General features: G+C 38.6%; 2 protein-coding genes across 2 annotated transcripts; both read right to left on the minus strand.

The window, feature by feature from the left end:
• Positions 1-4,751: 4,751 nt before the first annotated feature.
• Positions 4,752-14,824, minus strand: LOC102787078 (voltage-gated purine nucleotide uniporter SLC17A9-like). Its single transcript, XM_087833739.1, has 13 exons — positions 14,641-14,824; positions 13,525-13,722; positions 13,260-13,399; positions 10,305-10,404; positions 10,092-10,216; positions 8,586-8,682; positions 8,366-8,462; positions 8,185-8,272; positions 8,049-8,083; positions 7,505-7,620; positions 5,388-5,443; positions 5,272-5,301; positions 4,752-5,182 (listed from the first exon to the last, which is right to left on the minus strand). The coding sequence occupies exons 1-13, from the start codon at positions 14,763-14,765 to the stop codon at positions 5,013-5,015; spliced, it is 1,377 nt and encodes a 458-aa protein (XP_087689865.1). The 5' UTR covers positions 14,766-14,824; the 3' UTR covers positions 4,752-5,012.
• Positions 14,825-15,132: 308 nt separating this feature from the next.
• On the minus strand, positions 15,133-19,992 carry LOC102785983 (glucose-induced degradation protein 8-B homolog). Its single transcript, XM_006794115.2, has 5 exons — positions 19,776-19,992; positions 19,303-19,429; positions 19,013-19,209; positions 18,571-18,768; positions 15,133-16,586 (listed from the first exon to the last, which is right to left on the minus strand). Exons 2-5 carry the CDS (start codon positions 19,421-19,423, stop codon positions 16,413-16,415), a joined length of 690 nt encoding a protein of 229 aa, XP_006794178.1. The 5' UTR covers positions 19,424-19,429; positions 19,776-19,992; the 3' UTR covers positions 15,133-16,412.
• Between the last annotated feature and the right edge of the window lie 1,268 nt (positions 19,993-21,260).

Raw genomic sequence — 21,260 nt, forward strand, 5'->3', positions numbered from 1 at the left:
AATTACTTAATTCGGAAACCTATTATTCTTAATTGCAAATATTTATTTACTCGATGCTAGCTTTGCATCATTCAGTTTTAAATAGTCCTTATCTTATATTGAGCATTAGCCCTTCAGTTCAACCTCTGAAACAAGGCGTTTTAGCTCCCTGCTTCCTCCCTTTAACCCAGCCCATGATTTCAGGTAGCGAGGAAAAGAGCTTAGTGGCTTTACTGACCAGAACAGAGGCACAGAGGAACCATAGGTGGTACTGTGGGAAATCAGAAAAGCATGCTTCAGTAACCATTAGAACCATAGACTGTATGTAAAAGATGAGCGTAGCTTTCAGGTCACAAAACTGAAGCCACAGCAGAAATACTTTCAACCTTCCATCTTTCTAATGAACAGCAGGGGGCAGCATCTGTAGTTTGAAAAGGTCTGGTTACATAAAGGTCTATAGGAAAATTATGAATTTAACTTGTGACCTCAGTAAACACTTTCCTAAAGAGTTTATGGCCTCAGCCACCAGTTTTACTTAACACAACATAAAGGTGATTTTGTAGATTCTGGTTAATATTACAGCCAGAAAGGATGACTGCACGGGGTGTGTTTTATTGGCTAAAGACTCCCAGCTTCTCCTTGAGACACACCCCCGATCTCTACAAGTTCATATTTGAATCAGCAAATACATTATTTACAGTATATCAGCTGCTTGTTATCTGATGTCTCCATGAAAATCATTGGAATGCAGAGGTGTTTCCAGGATTTTTTTTAATGAGAGGACCCAAAAACAACAAGAAGAAGAAATCAATATTTAATCCGATGAAAATACAGATGCAGGAAATAGTGACAAATTTCAGGGTCTACTGAGGCAACTATTACCACTCTTGTAAATCCTATATGAGTAGAATACAAAAATCTAAATCACTGTATCATATGTGTGATATTACTGGATTATAATCTTTGCATAATACTCATACTCATAATACTTACATTCTATTAGGTAACTTCATCTATAGTATTACAGCCTAACATGTTAGTAGAGTTTTATTTCGTTAAGTAATAAAAGTAATAATGTGATAAAAGCTCTAAAATGAATGGTCTGAAATACAAAAATCTGTGTTTTTATTTAAGCTGTAGTTCAGAAGAGGAAAGTACCCGTAAATAGTAATACTGGAAGTATAATTACATCAAAATCTTTTCTTAATGTGGACAACGTGATTCAAATTTATTTCATTATCTGCTTGGTTGTTTTAAAAAAAATTAGTTTTCAGTTAAGGTATAAAGTGATAAAGCTGTTGTACTCTTTAACATAATAAATACAAAGCTCATACCAGTTTGCGTCATGCTGTTTGTGTTTATTTTCCTCCTGAACACAGTTAAACACACATATGAGGACTTTATTGACATAAAGTAATGAACTGATTCATCTTCACTGATAGGAAAGCAGCGACAGGCTGAATATGAGTATTTTGTGGTTACAGGTTCTTAAAAAAAATACTTCTAAACCGATAGAAAATGAGATTAAATGATTTTCTATTACTCGTGGTTAATTTTTGATCAAAAGCGATGGGATGAGAAGCAGCAGATGCGCTCCCTCCTGTCTCAGCAGCCCTCCGTCTCCGTGAATGATGCGGGGATGGTGCAGAGTTTGATTCCTCTCTTGGCATTCACCGCGTGCCTTAATTGTATGGCTAATAAATCAAGGTCCGCCGTGAACACGAGGAGCGGCAACCCTGTGTCCCTTATCGAGGAAAGTTGGAGCTTCTGACCGTCACAGACAGAAAAAACACACAAATAACTCGACAGGCCTGAGCGCCATCACTCTGCATCGCCGTTTACATGTTGAAAATATGACCTGAATTTCACACCAACCATCAACATAAATTAAAACACATCACACAACGCGCGCCTTCGTCTTCTTTCCCTTCTGCGCGACCGTGAATTATCAGTCCATCGTCTCCGGCGCGTCTTCATTCCGTGACACAGCACCTGTCCTGTTTTATTCTCAGTGATGGATGTGTGGAGGTGAAGCAGGCCAGACAATGCCGTCCACAGTCCGAGGCGGGCGGGCAGGCCCACTGGTGATGCTCAGCCAGGCTTTGAGTCAGAGGAAATAAAAACCTGCGTCAGCCCTCCGGATTCCGAGGTTTAAGTATCTGACAGATATTTTCGGTTTTCTGGATATTTCACATTTCTCTACAGCAAAAACCGCCCCCGTCCTGATTTGCGTGCGTCTTTCATATCCCGGTGTTCACAGCTGAAGCAGTAACGTCATGACGTGGATCCGCTATGAGACGCAAAGTGTTTGACCCCATTAAAGCGTCTACGGAGCGTGTTAATAAAATATATGGACCCGATGTCGAGCGGTACTGCAATGTTTTCATTTCTGTGGGCAGGAAAAGATCCGCATGCGCTGACCAGGGTGCTGAAAGCGGACCCGCTGGGAGTCAGTTAACCGCACAGGAGCCTCTATACAGCTTCATCCCCTAAATATATTCAATCTAATAGTTTATAAAGTTGTATTTTCTTCGCCGTAACCGCATTAAAATCACAGAAGAAGCTGCTCCTTGAGGACAACCATTCACACATCCTATAGACAAATGCAACTTTCCTAATTATGCAAATAATGGAAAATATCACGACTGTCATAAATAACGAAAATGCATAAATTACAAAAATGAAAACATAAAATATGCCGTTTCGCAGCATTTGTGCAACACATGAGGAACAACGGATATCAGTGACTCAACAATGTGCATTTTTAAAGGTCTGGTTCCCTTTCAGGATACAGACCGACAGATAGAACTGTCCATCATATCCATGAAACCTGAAATGGAAGAGAAAAGAAAAAGCGCTACAATGGTCCAGTTCTGATGAAGCTGAAATATATAAACTCACCGCAGAGGGCGCCTGAACACGCCGGGGTGAGATCCACTCACAGATACGTCACTAAACAAGAAACAGAATAATGTGCAGCTCATTCATCAGCAACAAGAATTATTGATATTCATATTTGCGTCACCAACAAAGAAATATGATGGCTACTGTTAAAGGGAACTGTTATGCTTTTGCCTTGTTTTTTCTTCTTCTTTATTGACATACAGTACTTAAATTTATTAGATCACCACCCAGTGTAAGGTTTATGCCACAGCTGCCTTAAATTAACAGTATTGGTAATTAACAAAATCATTTTTATATTTTTGCAATGGTCGGTACAAAAACAACAGTTATATGATATTATATTGTTATATTTATTGTGGTTATCCGTGGATTTTCAGATTTACAGTGCTGATTTATAGCTGAAAATGATAAAGTGCATCGTTGTTATGATCAAGATGCCAAATTACAGTTATTTACTTGCATTCATGAACAGTTAAAAATAACTTTAGTTCTTGAATGTTATGCTTTATTAATTCCTGACCTTCAGAAGTCCAGAGTGCCCGCTCAAATTTAAGTATAAAAGGTAAATTTACTTTGCTATTGAATGTTAAGGTAACTTTCTGAACCAAAAACATTCTGTTTCAGACAGGTTTTGTTCTACTGGCTCTCTATGATGTCACAGAGAGCAATTATCTCAGACACAAGATGTGAAAACATGTTCCACACACTTGCTGTTTTGAACTCATGTTTGTGTGGGACAGCCAATCAGAAGACTGATTAAAGCGGGAGGACCAATACAACTGCTGCCTTAATGTGTTGTGGCCCTTACGATATTTGAGAGAGGCACCATCAATCAGAGGACGCCCTATGAGCACTTGGGAACAGTGAGAAGGAAAGACTCCTTTTAAACAGGAAGAATAAAATAAAAAGACATGTATGCTCCTTTACTTATTAAATTTATATTTTTATTTATGAAACAAAAAAATATATATATATTTTTTCTTCAAGATAGAAGTGGACTTTTGTAGTGCACTTTTCCCAATTTAAGCCTCACACATTAAAAAAATATTTTTTCTGTTACTTTTTTTACAAGATTAAAAGTTCATATCTCATATACAAGCCTATTCTTTCAAAAAATTACTGCAACATTTTTACAAACCAAATGACATATTATTAAAATCAGCTGAATACACATTCCTAATATTGTAAACCAATGGTGAAAGTAAAAAGCCACTATTATGTTTTAAATAAAACCAAATTTTAAATAGAAACTAAAGGAAAAACACCCACAAAACAAAACACCTTTTTGTAGATGTCACGGTCTTGCACAGATCAAGTATAAACATTTAAAACACTTTTATGACCCAAACTTTACAGCACCATTGAAAACACCTGAATAAAGATGTTTATAATGTTGTTATGCATACATATAAAAGAGTTGTTTTATTAATCCTGCTAAAGTTTAAGTTTTTCAGTGCTGGTTAAAACTAAAGTATGCAACATTTAAACAAAACAAAACAAAGGAATTACAGATAACCTGAAACTCCTCCTATAAGCTCCTCCCACCAGACAAGACCCTGATCCTGAACCCTGATCTTCCAGGTAAAAGTCCTTCACCTGATGCATACTCTACCTGTTTTTGTATACACTTTTTTGTTACCTGTTCTGAAAAGATCTGTGATTGGCCGAAGTCTCCCATCACATAGTACATTTTCTATTAAAGCCTGAAAGCAGCCCAGGAGTCCAGCTGCCTCTCAGAAAAGTTTAAATAACCTGACAGGTTATTGTGACAAATTATGACCTCTATACCCTCTCGATGCTCTAGTTTCTAATACACAAAATCTGCTGCTTAATAATAATATAATATATTATTTGGTAAGAGTGGCTAAAATTATTTTCTCAAATAGACGTAAAGTTTTCGACTCATATGCACACAAAATTTGGGGGGGGGGGGGGGAATTGCACGATTGCAGTGCAGCCATTCAAAGGCTGCACTGCAACTATCCAAAAGTAGAACTTTAAACATGGCCAAACATACATACAGATAAACATTTTTGTGCAATGTATTGTGTATTACCTGATTCATCAATAAATAAATAAATAAAGACTAACATGTTCTGAAAAACATAACGATCATAAATTGGTCTGGGTCATATCTCAATAATCCTGGAATACTCCACTAGGTCCACACGGCGAGCACCTCCAAAGATGAGGAAGACACCGAGACCTGTGGCATTTACTAAAGTGATGAGGGCAAAGACCACGGACCACGACTGTGTGACTTCAATCAGGTATCCTGATAAAGACACCAGTACCACCCCTGTGCAAAACAGAAAGACATCAGACATCAGACATCAGCCCCTGTGCTCAGCAATGTACACTTCTAAAGGTCAGACTTTGGCTACATACCCACAAAAGAGCCCATCATATTCATAAAACCTGAAGCAGGAAAGAAAATTTTATTAGACATTGAAAAAGCCAGACACTGGGCCAGCTTGAAGAACCTAAAAACCACAGAAACTCACCAAACAGGGCGCCTGCACACGATGGTGTCAGATCCTGTACATTCACAGAAACACCACTAAAACAGAAAAATAAGAAGCAGAAGAATTTGAAGGAATTTTAACAAAGATTTACATCAGGAGCAAACACATCAGCTACTGTTTAAAAACAAACTATTGTGATTTTTTGGTTTTTGCTTCTTATCCAGTATGATAGGATTTACCACATCTGTTGCTTACAGGGAACTAATGTTAAAAAATAAAAACTAATCTCACAAGTATTGTTTTTAAGGAATCATCTATAGTTGAACTTACTGAACAAATTAGATTTGTGGGGGGTTTACTTGAGTCTTTTGCGTTATTTCAATGAAATACTGTGTTTTGATAGGTTAACTCTATGGCTTTTCATTGACTTCTCTTGACATAACTTTTACAGTGAATTTTACAAATTCATTCTAAGCACTAAAACCAACATGAGACTAAACAATAAAAACTAACAAATACAACCTGGTACATTATCTGGTTTTTGTGTGTCACAAAGCTTTGCTGTCAAGCACCAATATTTTTAAATCAGACACCAGCGAGCTGCAGTGTTGTTCTGAGTCACATGGTAATAAATGTGGGCACTGTAGTTTATTTTGAGTCACTGTCATGCTGTTGCACCAAATGTGCCTTGCTACTGAAAACAGAAATACATTTTGAATTTTCAGGACCATTTGCCGAAGACCTACAACCCAGCTGACTCACAGAGCCACAAATCTTTTTTTTTTTTTCTTTACTGACACTCTGCATATACAGCATGGCCCACGTAAGATTCAGTGTCTAAAGCTGGTAATGGGCTTTGGGATGTGTATTAAAAGGTGTTTCTCCTGAGGGCAATTAAATATGCTGTGTTAACTTTGTTGAGTATGAAGAAAGCATTGAAATACGGACATAGATTTTGTTGCTGTCAATCTAATATCACCAGCATTACTCTATAACTACACACCATAAATACACATCTGTATTTGTAAGTATCACAGGTTTAGCAACTCCCAAGAGGCCTAAGCAGATAATGTTAACTGTATATCTCCAGCTATAGTCAACCACTGAGATCAGCAGGTTACTGTGAGACTGAGAGGATCTCCTCCTTAAAAACCTACTGAGTGAAACTAACATTCCTAGCCATTAGAACCCCTTGGCTAAAGATTTGCACGCTGCTCTATAAATCAGGAGTGTAAGACTCACTTTAGTTAATGTACCATCAGATAATCACCAAATTTGATCACAAGTCCGTTGGGCCAATTAAAAAAACTGCATAACCTAGCTTTCTTTTAACATAAAGAAGTATGAATAAGTTCTAAAAAAAATTGTTAGTTCTTTCATTAACAAAAATAGATGGTAAACAGTCTTAAAAATTAGCGCTATTGCAACAATATGTCTCACTATGTGTCATTGAGTCCCCAGGCCATATACTGAACACAACTGCCTATCATTCAGGGTGGGTATGTCCCAGTTGTTGTTTGTGATGTTAAATTAATTGTTTTCTGGGGACCCCAGTTAAAGAAACCAACACCATATTGCACAATAATGCAATTTTCTGTGTGGCCACAGCAGTCTCTAGAGACCATCAGCTCAACTTTGGCTAGCTATAGTACACAGTGTTGTCATGACTCATCTTTTAACCAATTTTAGCACTGAAAATAAACGACTTTCTCTGAATATTTTTTACCCTTTCTAACAAATGTTTTGGTTCTCTCTACTCTTTAGCAAGAAGCCACTGCAGTAATAATGACTTGTTTACTTCTGATACTCTGGTAGATTCATATAAGAAGTTACAATAATCCAAGCGTGCGGTGACCAGGGCATGAACCAAGAGACCACTATCTAATCTTTCTAGAACACACCCTTTTCTTTCTCAACACAGCACATAAGTCCTGGTTGATGGTTTGGATTAACAGGAGTCATTTTCCACACTAAGTCTACTGACCATATTATAACCTATTCTCATCTAGCGTCAAAAGCAGCACTGAGGTCAAGGAGAATGAGGATGGTGAGAAAGCCAGGATCTGATGTGAGAAAGAGGTCATCAAATGTAAAAAGTGCCTGAGAAACCTATTAGTAGCTGGTCTGAGTATTTAGTATAAATCTGACATTTTTACCCGCTGGTGAAGGTGGTGAGACCCACAGCAGCACAAATGTAAATCACAGCTGCAGGAAATGTGACAACTCCAGAGAGAGGTAGAATAAACATACTTGATACTCCCATGGCAAAAAACTGAGGATCAGACAGAGAGACATACAGGTGAGTATTTAAAGGCACAGTCCGCAGGCTAAAGATGAACAAAAGTGACAGCCGGGTGAGCAAATTTCTAATGGTTTGATTATGTCAATACTTAATGCAATGCACATGTTCATAGCTGTACTTCAAGATGGTTAGAATAATAAAACTGTGCACATAAAGAACAAGCGTTTCAATTTTTTTTGTAGTTTTTACACAAGTTTACACTTACAGAGCAGATAATGCAGCAGTAATCTAGAGCACTGGCATATAAACAGTTCTATGAAAGCTGCCAGGCTTGTAAATACATGTTTAAAACAGACTGCATAAATTCCCAAAGAACACTTCAGTAACTAGTCAGGACAAATCTCTCACCGCACACACGCTTTTATCAGTTCAAACAACAGCTACGCTCTCACACTTACCTGCATTATCTTTCTCACAGATGCTACACCATATCCTACAGATAACAAACCAGAACATTTCAAACATCTTTAATAAGACATATTCTAACAGCAACATAACACACATCACAGTAGAAGGGCGACCTTTTTTTGATACCTCGGTTAATGAGGAAATCTGAAACGTATCCTCCAACAAGTGCTGATGGGATTGCAGTTAGCCATGGAACAACATTATAGACCCATCCCTGCAGGAACAGACAGCTTCAGAGGGTTGTCATGTAGGTCCAGGAAACAGTGCACCATGCTTATTAGCTAAGTAGCAGTAATGGTGGAAATACCGTGGCATGAGGAAAGGATTCTTTGAAGTATGTTGGCAGCCATGATAACAGTGTGTAGGATGTGCTGCACATACACATGTGAGCAAACACCATGGCCCTTAGAGAGAGAAGAAGATAGCGACCAGAGAGAGAGCAGAGGAGAGAGATGCGGTGAAGCTGAGAGACTCACACAAATATGAGGTGGTAATGATGAAAAAATAAAAGACTTTATAAGCTGTACCAGACAGGCGGCTTCTTAAAAAGGCTCAGCCAGGGTATTCTTGACAGACTCCACTCTGAGTTCTTCTTTGTTTCCATCACCTTTGGGGTAAGTTCGCCTAAAACATACACTGAGCATGAGCTTAAACTACCATCTTCCATTACATTTGAGATCGATAGAGATATAAATATATCAGTAAATAAAACTAGCAAAAACACTTTAAAACACATCGGTCTTCAGCACCTGGGTTTCATAACAAGTGCTGAAGACTGATTTCCATAAACTGGCTAACTTGCAGAGATATTTATTTTCAGTGTTTCACTACTAGACCTTCATCAGGCAAATTTTTATGACAAAAAGAAGCAGCATTATTGAGGAAATGGCTGGAATCTTACAGCCAATCACCTTCCGCACCATAATAAACACCTTTTTTACATAGAAGAATGAATGCAGGTAGTGTGTCTATTACAGGACTGTCACAGAGGGATGTAAAACTATTCATGGTTTCTTTCACAGCTACAGCCAAATTAGATTCAGCTGTTAACCTAACATTGATGTCGACTGTTAGTGGAAGCACAGGCACAGCGAGTCCATGCAAACCCAACACAGAGGGGCCTCACGTGCAACTCCACCTGATATTTCTCTTCAACACAATATTTAAATGTTTGGGACAAAGACATAGCAGGCGTTTCTTCAAATTCTGTTTGTAGCTTTCAGTAATTTTGGAAGATTTTAAAGTATTTTTAAACACAAGAACTGAAGAAAAGTAGCTCGAGCTCTTGAAAAACAAGGTTACATTTTTAAAGGAACTTGCAGGGATGTATCATTTACCTGTATAAGTGCATATAAACATAAAAGGCCCATCAAATCAAACATATCAAATCAGACAGTTTGTGGAACTTCTAGATTTAAAAAAAAATCTCCTAGGGATCACCAGGAGACAAATATATGTCAATCCAAAAAAAAAAAGGATCCCTATCATAGAGACGCCAGATTAAAAGTCACAAAGTCATTACACTTAAAGTCATTAGACATGAATTTATACATAAACTTTTATGTCAGTGAACTCAGGAAATGAGCAGCTGCCACAAACAGCTTCTCCATGCACCACTTTAGCATTTGGGCAACTGATTCCTATCATGATGTTTTTGAATCTACTCCTAATCTTCTGTTTTTAATATGAGCTTTGATTCTATTTTCTAATTTTCCACTTGTAATCACTCATTGGAATGTTTTTCAGTGAACAGACTTGCTAACAGACCTAGGGTGAGATTCAGACACTTCCTGAAGTACATCCAAGAAACCGGAGCAAACCGTTCCGTGTGGATGATGGGCAGCTTTCAGAGGCAAGTGCTGTTTACAACATAAAATCTGGGCTGGAACTGTGACACCTAAACTGCTTTTGTTTTCTTTAAAAAGTGATTGAAAATTATAAATAACTAAATGAAAAAATTTGAACTATCTGTCAAAGAAAAACAGTATATTAAGCCTCTTTGTTATTTAAGAACACATGATTCACTGCTGTACCTTTTAGTAAACACTGCCAAACAATGAGAGCCCAGAGTCCGGACAGGAAACCGATACTGTAGAACATGCTTTCCCAGCCATAGCGGTCGAGCATCAGGGTCCCCAACCCACCAGCTAACAATGTTCTGAAAGAGAAACAGAGATCAAGACAAAAGCATGTCATCAGAGATAAATGTATATTCATATGTCAGCTGTTATGTGTGTAAAACATACCCAAGATGTGTACCGCTTTGCAATGTGCTCATTAAAAACCCTCTCTCCCCTTCCACAACACGTTGTGAGCACAGGCTGGCCAAAGATGGGAAAAAAACACCTGTAAGAAATTACAAGACACTTTAAATTCACAGAGTATTCACCAATCAGCTACAACATTAAAAACACCTGACTAACACTGGGCGTTTCCCCTCTGAGGTGAATTCTGGTGTTTGGCATAGGGTGGTCAGGATCCTTTATATCCAGGATTAGCATGTGGCACATATCAACATACAGGAAATGAAGAAAAACTCTGGTGTTATAGCCTTTATCAAGGTCCCTGGTGAGGGCCACAAGCCAAAACATGTCAGTCAAACAATAAAGTAGTGTAAGTGTGGGAGTATTAACCTCTCCAGACTTTGTTCTCTTCCTCTTGGACTGGAAGCTGGTGAAGTTGCACCCGCAGTTGTTCGCTACATTTACAGTCAGAAAAAGGACTGCTGTCGTTTCAGATCTATTATACATGTATGCCAGCCAAGAAAGGCACCTGCAGAACCCTGCAGAACTCGGGGGAGGAACCTTGTGAGCCTGAGCTACCCCATCTACAATGTGTTTAATAAACCTGGAGAACTGAAGGTTTTATTTGAAGGACTAGTTCAGCTTGTGGTCAGATATGGTTGCGCTTACTTTTGAAAACTTATGCTAAACATTATGAATCACATTCCCGAGTGGTAGCATGAAATCTGTACCAGGAACCAGCTTCCTTAAACTAGAGCAAGCTCAACATGCATCTGTCATTGTAACGGGTCATAGCTAAGCAATTACTAAAAACAAAACAAAGCAAGCAAAAGAAAAAAAACATGTTGAACATGTTGAACTTGTGTGATTTTAATCTGCCTGACAAAACCAGTATGTTGGCATGGCTACACTTGAAGGTTAATGCCATTAAAATGGCACAACATTCAGCTGGATATGTTTTGTACTTTTTGAAAGTGAAACCAGCAACAAGTCAAAAATTCTGTTTGAAAATCTGCCTGCTCGCACTTCTGACTGGGAACACTCGCTTCCTAACATTTATGCTTGTTGCCTAGCAACTGCTCTCAGTCAAGAGAACAAACAAACCACAAATTCCCATTTTTATACTTTGGTTTTGAGCAGCTAACAAACTGGATAAAACAACTTAATTGCTGCAGCTTTTCGCTACTTGGAGTTGTTTTCATCACACTGGTGTTGTTCCCACAACATAATATTTATGCTGCTCATCTCAACAGACCAATCAGAGAGCTGTGATTTCATAGTTGCAGCTTGGAAAAACAAGACTAAAGTGTGGCTCATTTTATAATATAATACTTAAAGATAAGATTGTTTTATTCTTTTGTCCACCACAAAGAGCTTTAACCCATGGGACTGAGTTCTGTGTGTCAGAGGAAACTAAAAGTATAAATGTGGAATTAAGCTGTGACCTCTGTAAACACTTTCTTGATTGCTTAATGGGTTTGATCACTGGATTTAGGCGAAACAGGATAAAAGATTGGGTCTGTTTTGCTAATTATGGTCAAAAAAGATTCTGCAGAGCATGTTCACTGAACTCTAACATGCGACGTCTTCTCTTTCATTGTTAGAGCCACAGCTCGCTCACCAAGTTTGGGTTCATAGCACCAAGATGGTAAAAACATCGACAATGCATATCTAACTTTTGACTCATAGGTAGCTTGCTCAACCAGGTGAGCTGTAGCAGTGTGCCAATTTCTGAATTCTTTTCTTCTTTTTTGTTGGAAACTTTTGACATCACAGGAACATGATTGGTCATTTCCCATGATGGCCCAGGAGTACCATTGATTACAAAGTTATGATAATATCACCAACTATGGGTTATCAGATCCACCATCCACCAACTGACTGTTTCCAGTCTCTCTCACTGCTTTGTATTTACTGAACGGGCATCAGAGTGTTTTTCAGCATGAGACTGAAGATGGACAACAAGCTTGGACTGCAGTAATCTCCTGCTGATGTTTAAGTAGTCACTTACAGTGAGTGTTCTCTTCAATGCAGTGATTTGCTGGAAAGCATTAAGAGGGACTAGGAAAGACTGGTTAGGACAATGGGCTCTGCAGTTGTGGCATGCAGCTTAAGCCCTTGCATCAGTGGTTGAAAAAAAATAACTAAATAGACAGCTGTCGGTCATGAGCTTGCTCAGTAAGAGACTCCTGTGGCTGTCTTGTACTACTTTGAGATTGAGGAAGTCTTTTGTCTGCTGGGCTGTCCAACTCTTCAGTGCACCACAGAAGGGGAGACAGATCACGACACTGACTTTTCAGCCTAACTGTCTGCAAACCAGCGTAAAACTCTTAACCCTGGCTCGATTTTTTCTCTGTACACATGCAAATTTGCACTTTTTTAGTTTAGTTTATTTCAGTTGCCTATGTGAAAAAGACAAACTGGACTTCTTCTGTCATCAAAGAGGCTTCTTTAATAAATCCCTGGTAGGGGCCGACCCCTTTGGAGGTGGTCCTGAGGGTTGGGTCATTAACCCACTATTGATCATGTGATTTACACGAGCCAGTGCATGAGAAAAAGGCATGGGTCATTATCATCACCAGGGGCAACGATATTTTGGCCACCCACAATCCATGCTTGAGATTGTTTCTTCCACTCGAACCTTGGTGACCTCAACAGCTCACAGGATGGTGGGGTGGGACAATGTCTCACAGAGGTTTCATCCGGTGACAGTAATGATCCACACCTTTTTTCACACTTTGGCCCCCATCAAGGGTTTATTACCTGCAATTCTCTGCCAGTTTTTGGAATTGACATTTTTGCACAGACCAGTTTTTAATAAATGTGTTGTTTTATATTGTATTGCTTTGCACCGTTGTGTATATTTTTTGTGTTTTAATGTGAAGTGCTTTGGGATTTTGATCTGTATGAACGAATTGTACATTCTTACTAGAACATAATCACTGGTACAATACTAACCTTGGAATATTCCCATGAGAAACCTGGCCACAGTCATGAGAGCCAGGGTGTGAGAGCCAAGATGGGCCAGCAGAGGAGTGCCAGCTGTGATCAGAGCCCATGATAATGCAGAGAAGAACAGGACGCGCTCTCCTCCCACTCTAATAAACAACAATTCACAGAGCAACATCCTGAAACTCAAAACCTAATTTCACAGTAAACAGAACTGGAAGGTTATTTGCTCATTAAGCGAAGTCATGTGTGCTTCAATGCATCACATCCTTACCTGTCACTCGCGTGTCCTCCCAGGATCTGTGTGAGACAGTAACCCCAGAAGAATCCACCCAAAACCACCCCAGAATCAATTTTACTCCAATGAAACGTAGCAGCCATTGAGACGGCGCAGACAGGCATGGCCATCCGCGCACAATAGAGGAAGCAGGTGCCCATAAACAGCATCACAATCCATTTTCGAGCCAGGGATCTGTAAGGCAAACAGCTCTTGCTTATATAGTCAGATTTTGCAGTAAACTGTTTCCAACGAACTGGGTGAGCGTGAGTGAAAATCAGTCTAGTGATGTCAGCAGCACTAAACAAAGAGTCTATAGTCACTTTATGAGCTGTGTGCACCTGCACTTGGACAAATGCAAATGCTCATACTGGCAAGTAAATATCCTCACAGAGATGGTGTTTGACGTGCTGGTGTGATAATGTTGGTTTAGTGCTTTAACGTGCTAATATTTGTTAATTAGTACTAAACACAAAACACTCCAGAGGCTCATGGACATCTCTATATTTTTGCAAGTAAAGCAAAGACAAAAGTCATTACATCTCAGGTGCAGCATAAATCCTTATACAGGGCTTCACAGCAGTCTGTGCAATAATCAAGAAGTTTAAATAATATATTTAAAAACACTGATGTCAATTTGTTGGTGCTACATCTAGTTGGTAGATGCTGAGAAACTCCACTTCTAAGTGAAGAATTTCACTTGTCGTGATGAAATTAAACTGATATCTTTAGCAAAATGTAATCTCAGTTCATCTGGGAGTTGCTGAGACATTTGAACCTGGACAAAGCCAGATGAACATGGAAAAACACACCAAACTAAACAACATACCTAAAAAAAGATAAAGAACTACCAGTACCTTTGTTTTCACTACTACTGTGTATCATATCGGTCTTTACATTTCTAGTGAATAGTTACAGTACACATGTAATTTCTTTTGTCACTTAGTATCCAGTTGCCATTGTTCTTATAAAAACCAACAAAAAAAGGCATTGTGAGTTAAGACAGCCATTTAGTGTATCAAATGAGTACATGTTTCAAGTGAGCTCTCAGTAATACCCTGACAGGCTACAATCTAAGCTCTGTTTTCTTAGTCAAATCTTTTGCCGTCTCACCTTGGCCATAGGTTTCGGTCTCCCGACTCCTCTTCGTTACATTCATCAGGCCCACAAATCTTAGGATCCAATAAAGAACCATTAGAGTCCTTCTTGTCGGCTCCTGATGTGTGTTTGTCAGCCATTCAGAGAACGCTGCCGTATCGGTTATCTCAGCAGCCTTTCCGCACTAAAGAAGCGTCATTTAGCTGAACCTCATAGCCTCAGGCAGTCGAGTCTAACAGGTCAAACTTGTTTGAAGAAAACTCAAATGCACCTGGTTGTGATTTGCAGTTGCAGACAGCAGAGGTCTCTGGTGGTTTTAGTGGATACAACATTTGCATGTTTCCCCTATAAAGGGCAGATGAATTTCAATATGAATTTATTTAAAATCTTCAATGAACTTTTATCTGATTAAATTAACTTTACTTATTGTCTCTTTTTTATAATTTACATACATGTACACTCTAAACTCAAACAAAACAAAGCAAAACAAAACAACCAGTTTATGGTTCACAAAAGTTTATTTTAATAATTGCAAATCTGATCTTAGAAATGTGGAATAATAAAAGGGATGTGAGCTTTCTGGGTCAAAGCCAGTTTCTATAAAGACAACACAACCTTAAAAGAAATTAAGGATGGACAACTAGCAGCAAGTTTGTTTCTTTTTATAAAAATAAACAAACCAAACAAAAATAAACAAGCACAAGTACTTTTCCCCCATTTGGAAAAAAAAGGGACACTTACATGCAGGTAAAGTGAAAGTACCAATGGCTTTGAAAAGTGGAAAAATGATAGCACTCTTCAAAATACCTGTTTAGGGACCAAAAGTATCAGTTTTGGGTCATTTTAAGTTACTAACACAAAGCCACTGACTAAAGGAAACTCCTCCTGCTCTGAATTAATTTCATACTCGAGGGGGTTGAACTAGACAGTAGCCATAACTGACAGCTCCATCATCCAGATACAGGAGCCCTTTCTCTCAATCCTGCATGATCGTCATGCAGGACTGGCTGAACTTAACCAGAACTTTAAACCTGTGCAGCAGGAAAAACCATTTGGAGCATGTTGGAGGCAGTGCACACTGTAGATATCAGAAAAGGCCTCAGCTCAGTAAGAAACCAACTCCATTTGGACTCTCTTCACCTTCTCAAACACTTAAATAATGAATTTACAAGGCATCCCATAGACACAAGGTACAATCAAATTTCACGGCGTAAAAAGCATGTGGCTGATTTTAAAGCTGACAAAAAAAAAAGAGGCAAACAAAAACGAGAGTAAATAAAATCATAAATATTACATTGTTAAAATTAGATAAAGTGTAGCTTTCCATTTATTTGAAAAATAGTCACATTTTCTCATTTCACCAGTCTCAGGAGTCTCAATCCCCCCCCTCCCTCCCCCCGTTCTATGCACAGTACCAACAGTGCTCATTCACACCATCAACTTTTCCTGGCAAAGTAAAGTCTGGTGGGGAAAATGTTCACGATAAATAATACTACCAACGCAGCTTAAAAAGACGAAATATAAAACAGCAATTTCAATTTTGTTGTCTCTGAGAACTACCTAAAAATCCAGGTTCTGTACTGAAACTAAATAATTTCTGCCACTTTGCAAATACAGCAATTTACAGTTTGCACAATGAGTTAAGTCTTACCTCTCATGAATGAAACATGAAAAAAAAGAAACACTGTAGCATTTGTTTTTACATATATGTTACCTGGTTGTCACACAGTCACTGACTGATCATAAATTAAGGGGAAGTGGAAGGTGGCGGTTCTTGTCTGTTGTGTTCACTTGGGGTCCTCGATGGTGCCTGTGCTTAGGTCAGTCATTTTGGGGTATTTCACCTTCTTCTGGTCCAGCTCATTTTGAGCCCACAGCAGCAACTTCAGCAGTTTGGCCAGTTTGGGTGTCGACTCCCTGTTTTCATAGTCCAGCACGGCCTGGTTCACCTCACTCCACACCTGTGTACCGAGATGTGTGCGATAGTCAAATTGAAATAAACAAATTTTTATTGCTGGCATTCACTGTGCTCTTAATGTTTATATTCAGCTTCACACGACTCCACGAAACAGTAATTAAAACACTCTGAGACAGCATACCTGGCAACCCTAACCATATTTTGAAGAAAGTCAGGACTATTTTTTAAGTTAATATTTTTTTTTATATATGCCATTTAGAATTTTTTTGTTCCCTGTATGCCAAGACGTGGCAAAACAATTTAAGACAAAGAAAAAAAGGAGTAAAAATATAAACAACATTTATCACAAATGTCCTAGATGTTGCTGTTTATGATCATTACAGCTTATTTTCAGAGGTTTGTTTATCTGCCTTTGTTTTTATACGCACATGGCGGAAAATGCATGGCGGCAACGGAGAATGACAAGGGCGAAAGCGGATCGTTGAATAAAGCGGATGAACCAGAATTGGTTTGTAAAAATGCTGCAACTTCAGTGGTGTGGAACTGGTTTGGCTTTCGTCCGTCAGATACACAACAAAGCACTATTTTTGATAGAGCATGCTAGCGGGCCATCGTTATTACCGTGTTTTTTGGAAAATACGGCACACTTAAAATCAATCCTTTGAGTTTTCTGAAGATCGACAGTGCTCCTTATAATCCCGTGTGCCTTATGTATGAATTCTGGTTGTGTTTACTGACCTAGAAATGATTTTATGTGGTACACGGCGCTCGAAAATCTGTCAAATGTTTTAGTACGACTTTGCTAAGCTACGAAGCCGCACCGCTTGATGGATTGTCGGAGCATTACGACTATCATAGGCAGGAGCCTCGCGGAGTGATACGTACTGTGCTTCAACATAATATTACTGTATTGTGTGTGTATAACCTCTTTTTAAGTTTTGTGGATATTATACATGAGGGCATGTCGGCCAATTTCCACTGGAAATGCCTTTTGGTTAAACTGTCAGCAAGGAATTTGCATTTGCACTGTTAAATTTTTATATAGCTTTAATGCACTTAAAAAACAGCTGCTTGTTTAAGTGAAAATACACTGATGGGTTGGGGGTTTTTTTGCACTAATAAAGTTGTGGAGTTGTAAAGTATTTTGTCTAGTGTCAAAAATACTGTTCATATTTTCATCCATTTCTCTGAAACGCAGTATAATTTTGGACAGTGATCTCAGTTTTGCTAACCACAACATTAAGGTTACCAGAATTGCCTTCTGTCACATTAAAAATATATCTAAGGTTAGAATTTTCACATCTCAAACCAACACTGAGAAAATGTACCGTGCATTCATCTAGGTGAGATTATTGCAACACTATTTGCAGGCCTGTCTAAATCACCACTAGGACATCTTAAGCTTATCCAAAATGCAGCAGCCAGAATCCTTACAGGGCAAACCCTCCATTGGCTTCCAGTACAATACAGAATCACCTTTGAAATTCTTCTATTAGTTCACAAAGCTCTCAATGGTTTGGCCCCCAGTACATCTCTGACAGTGTCTCCAACCCAGTCAGACCTCTGGGGTCATCAGATTCAGATCTTTTAACTGGTCCCAGAATCAGATCTCAGTCTACTGAGTGTGCGTTCAGTTACTGCAGTCCTGTTTTTTTAATAAAAGCTGCCTGCTGACTTGAGATCAATTATATCTGTGTGTACATTTAGAAATAGATTCAAAACCTTTCTATTCACACAGGCTAACAGTTTATATGCGTTTTGCTTTTCTTTCATATGGTTTTGTTCTGTTTTGCTGGTTTCATTGCCTTAAGAGATTGTAAAACTACAGTTATTAAATTTCTTTAATTTATGTGTTAAGCACAATGAGTTTCAAGTGATGAAATGTGCAATATAAATAAAATGATCATCATCTGGCTGATGGATCTCTTATTCCAATTTCAGATCCACAAGAGTCTACAATACTGGATACATGCAATATTAATGTCAAATAGATGTCCAGCATTACAGTCGGACTAAAGCCTGCCCACCTTTTGCCGCTGCATCATGTTGAGCAGATCTCCAAAGGGTGACTCTTCTGGGTTGTCAAATGCCAAAAGGGCTAGCGTTCGCTCCATCTCTGTCAGACACTCTCGGCTCTCCTCCCCCTGCTCTGCCAGCTGTGTCTGAGCAAACTCCAGCGCTGACTCAGTTTCTCTTAGCCTGATTAACTCAATCAAATGTTGCTGCTGCAAGAGGGGAAACGAAGCAGTGAGTGTTGACGTTCAGGCTTTGTCTTGTCAAACTTTATCTAATATCACAATAACTTCCTTTTCCTGTGGGAGGAGAAAAAGAACATAATCTCATCACAGGCAATGGCAGGATAGGTCATTAGAGAAAGCGCACTGCAAAGCAGAGCAGACCTACATCAGATGTCTTACTGCTATTTCCAACGTTAAAATTAGAGCCCTGCACAGCTTTTCGGAAACGCACCTGCAGATGAAAATACAGGTATCGATTGGTGTCGAGCAGCTCCGGGTGTAGGCTGTTAATGAGTGCAATAGCTTCCTGAATCTGGCCCTTCAGGATCATCTCTCTAATCTTTATCCTTTCATCCAAAGAATCCAGGTCCACACTCGGCTCGATACCAGACTCCATCCGGAACTTCTCTGCTGCCTCTTTGAAGCCCTCTTAAATCAAACACAGACAGACACAAAGACGTAAACAAAACTTTACAATTTGTGAATTCAACTTACAGGCTGTATCTTCAATCTATGCCTCACCCGTCACCAGGTAATTCATAATGAGCCGATTCATATCCGCCCTCTGTATGTGAACGTTGTTTAATTTGTCCATCCACTCTTCTTTTGTGATGTCCTCTGGCTTTTCGGCATAACTCATCATTGGATCCTGAAAAGTATTAAAAAAACAAACACACAAACAAATAAATAAATACTGTAAACGTGAGCAAGACTGACACAGCTTGGTCACAGTTTGTACCTACACGAAGATCGACGGGACAACCGTGCAAATAAGACCAATATTACAAAACGAACACGCACAGAAATCAAACACGCAACGGGTTAAAAAGTAAAATTAATAACACAACATTTCTGATGCATAAATTGGTTTAACACGATTGAAAATCTCGCTAAAACATAACGGGAAAATTCTCCGAGGCTTTCAAAACAAACCCATTTCCTCCTGAGCAACAGCCCTGGCCAGTTAGCAGACAGCGAGCGTTTTCATGGCTTACCGTGCAAACACAAGGTCCGGCGATTATGCTTTCCTGCACGCGTTAGGAATCGATAATCAATAAGCACTGCTCAGCCCTCTCAGCGCTTTAGAAGAATAAAATAAAATCATAAACAACGGACACACGTTCAGGGTTTCCGCAGCTAGCTAACTAACCAAGCTAATGTGATAACCTCGCGATAGATGCGTCGGTCTTGCGAGCCCTTCGATTGGCGCTAGGTGTGACGTCATGGTTGCCGAGGAACAGTAACGGTCAGTGCAGTGGGAGATAGTGATGGGAATTCCGACTCTTTTTAGAGAACTGACTCTTTCGGCTCGTCTCACAAAAAAGAGTCGAATCTTTCGACTCCCAACCGACTCTTCAGGTTGTTTTGTTGCTTTAATTAATTTATTATCAAAAACAATATAAAGTTATGCACAAAAGGAATTACAGTGGAACCCCAACTTATGAAGACCCCATTTAACGAAAAATTCAAGTTACGAAGGCACTTAACGGCAATATTTTTGCCCGTGGTACGGCAAAATGCCTACGTAACGAAGTAGATAAAATGCAAAATTTTTTAAAAATTAAATTAAATTCCATAATGTTATGTACATGTGCACGTACGTATGTATGCATTTATACGCATGCTTTCTTCAACCTCCGCCACCTCTTCCTCCACCAAGAACTTCGTCTTCAGCCAGCATCGCCTCACTCAAAAGGTGATGGAAAAAGGTGCTTCGACTTACGAAAATTTTGACTTTCGAAAGACCCTCTGGAACAAATTAATTTTGTAAGTCGTGGTTTCTCTATACTAATGTAAAAAAAAAAAAAAAAAAAAGTGGTTATTTATATATGTTTACATGAAAACATCCGATTGCAGTTTGTACATGCTTCGGAGTTTGTATGTGTTTTGGAGTTTGTACATGCTTTGTCTCTAGGGGCCACCGTAAATATACTTTTATTTATTCACTTCACATAAAATGTAATAAACAAATCATATAATACAAAAACCAACATTCTTCAGAGTTTGTACATGCTTCGGAATTTGTACGTGCTTCTGAGTTTGTACGTGTTTTGGAGTTTGTACGTGTTTTGCAGTTTGTACATGCTTCGGAGTTTGTATGTGTTTGGAGTTTGTACATGCTTTGTCTCTATGGGCCACCGTAAATATACTTTTATTTATTCACTCCACATAAAATGTAGTAAATAAATCATATATATATATATATATATATATATATATATATATATATATATATATTTACATACAACTATTTATATTTCAACTTTTAACTATTAAATTAAATTTAAATTTAATTTAACTATTAAAATTTTCAGCTTATCCTTTTAAACAAATTTAAAGTGAAACAACACAAAACACTGAAAACCACAACATAATTAAATATAAATTAAAATATACAAAACAAAAAGAAGATGCAAAAAGAAAGATCTGTCATATAGGCCTGCATGAATAAACTTTCTGAACTAAAAATTGTTGTGGAT

The sequence above is a fragment of the Neolamprologus brichardi genome, chromosome 20, assembly GCF_056152115.1.
Source record: "Neolamprologus brichardi isolate AB-2024 chromosome 20, ASM5615211v1, whole genome shotgun sequence".
Lineage (NCBI taxonomy): Eukaryota > Metazoa > Chordata > Actinopteri > Cichliformes > Cichlidae > Neolamprologus > Neolamprologus brichardi.

Coding starts and splice junctions, on each gene's coding strand:
- LOC102785983 (XM_006794115.2), bottom strand. CDS start 19,423: ATGATGAGTTATGCCGAAAAGCCAGAGGACATCACAAAAGAAGAGTGG. Junction 18,769..19,012: donor ACCTGTATTTTCATCTGCAG/GTGCGTTTCCGA, acceptor CCCCTCTTGCAG/CAGCAACATTTGATTGAGTT. Junction 16,587..18,570: donor ACATGATGCAGCGGCAAAAG/GTGGGCAGGCTT, acceptor CTCGGTACACAG/GTGTGGAGTGAGGTGAACCA.
- LOC102787078 (XM_087833739.1), bottom strand. CDS start 14,765: ATGGCTGACAAACACACATCAGGAGCCGACAAGAAGGACTCTAATGGT. Junction 7,621..8,048: donor CTGTGAGAAAGATAATGCAG/GTAAGTGTGAGA, acceptor TCTGATCCTCAG/TTTTTTGCCATGGGAGTATC. Junction 5,444..7,504: donor CTCACCACCTTCACCAGCGG/GTAAAAATGTCA, acceptor TTTCTGTTTTAG/TGGTGTTTCTGTGAATGTAC.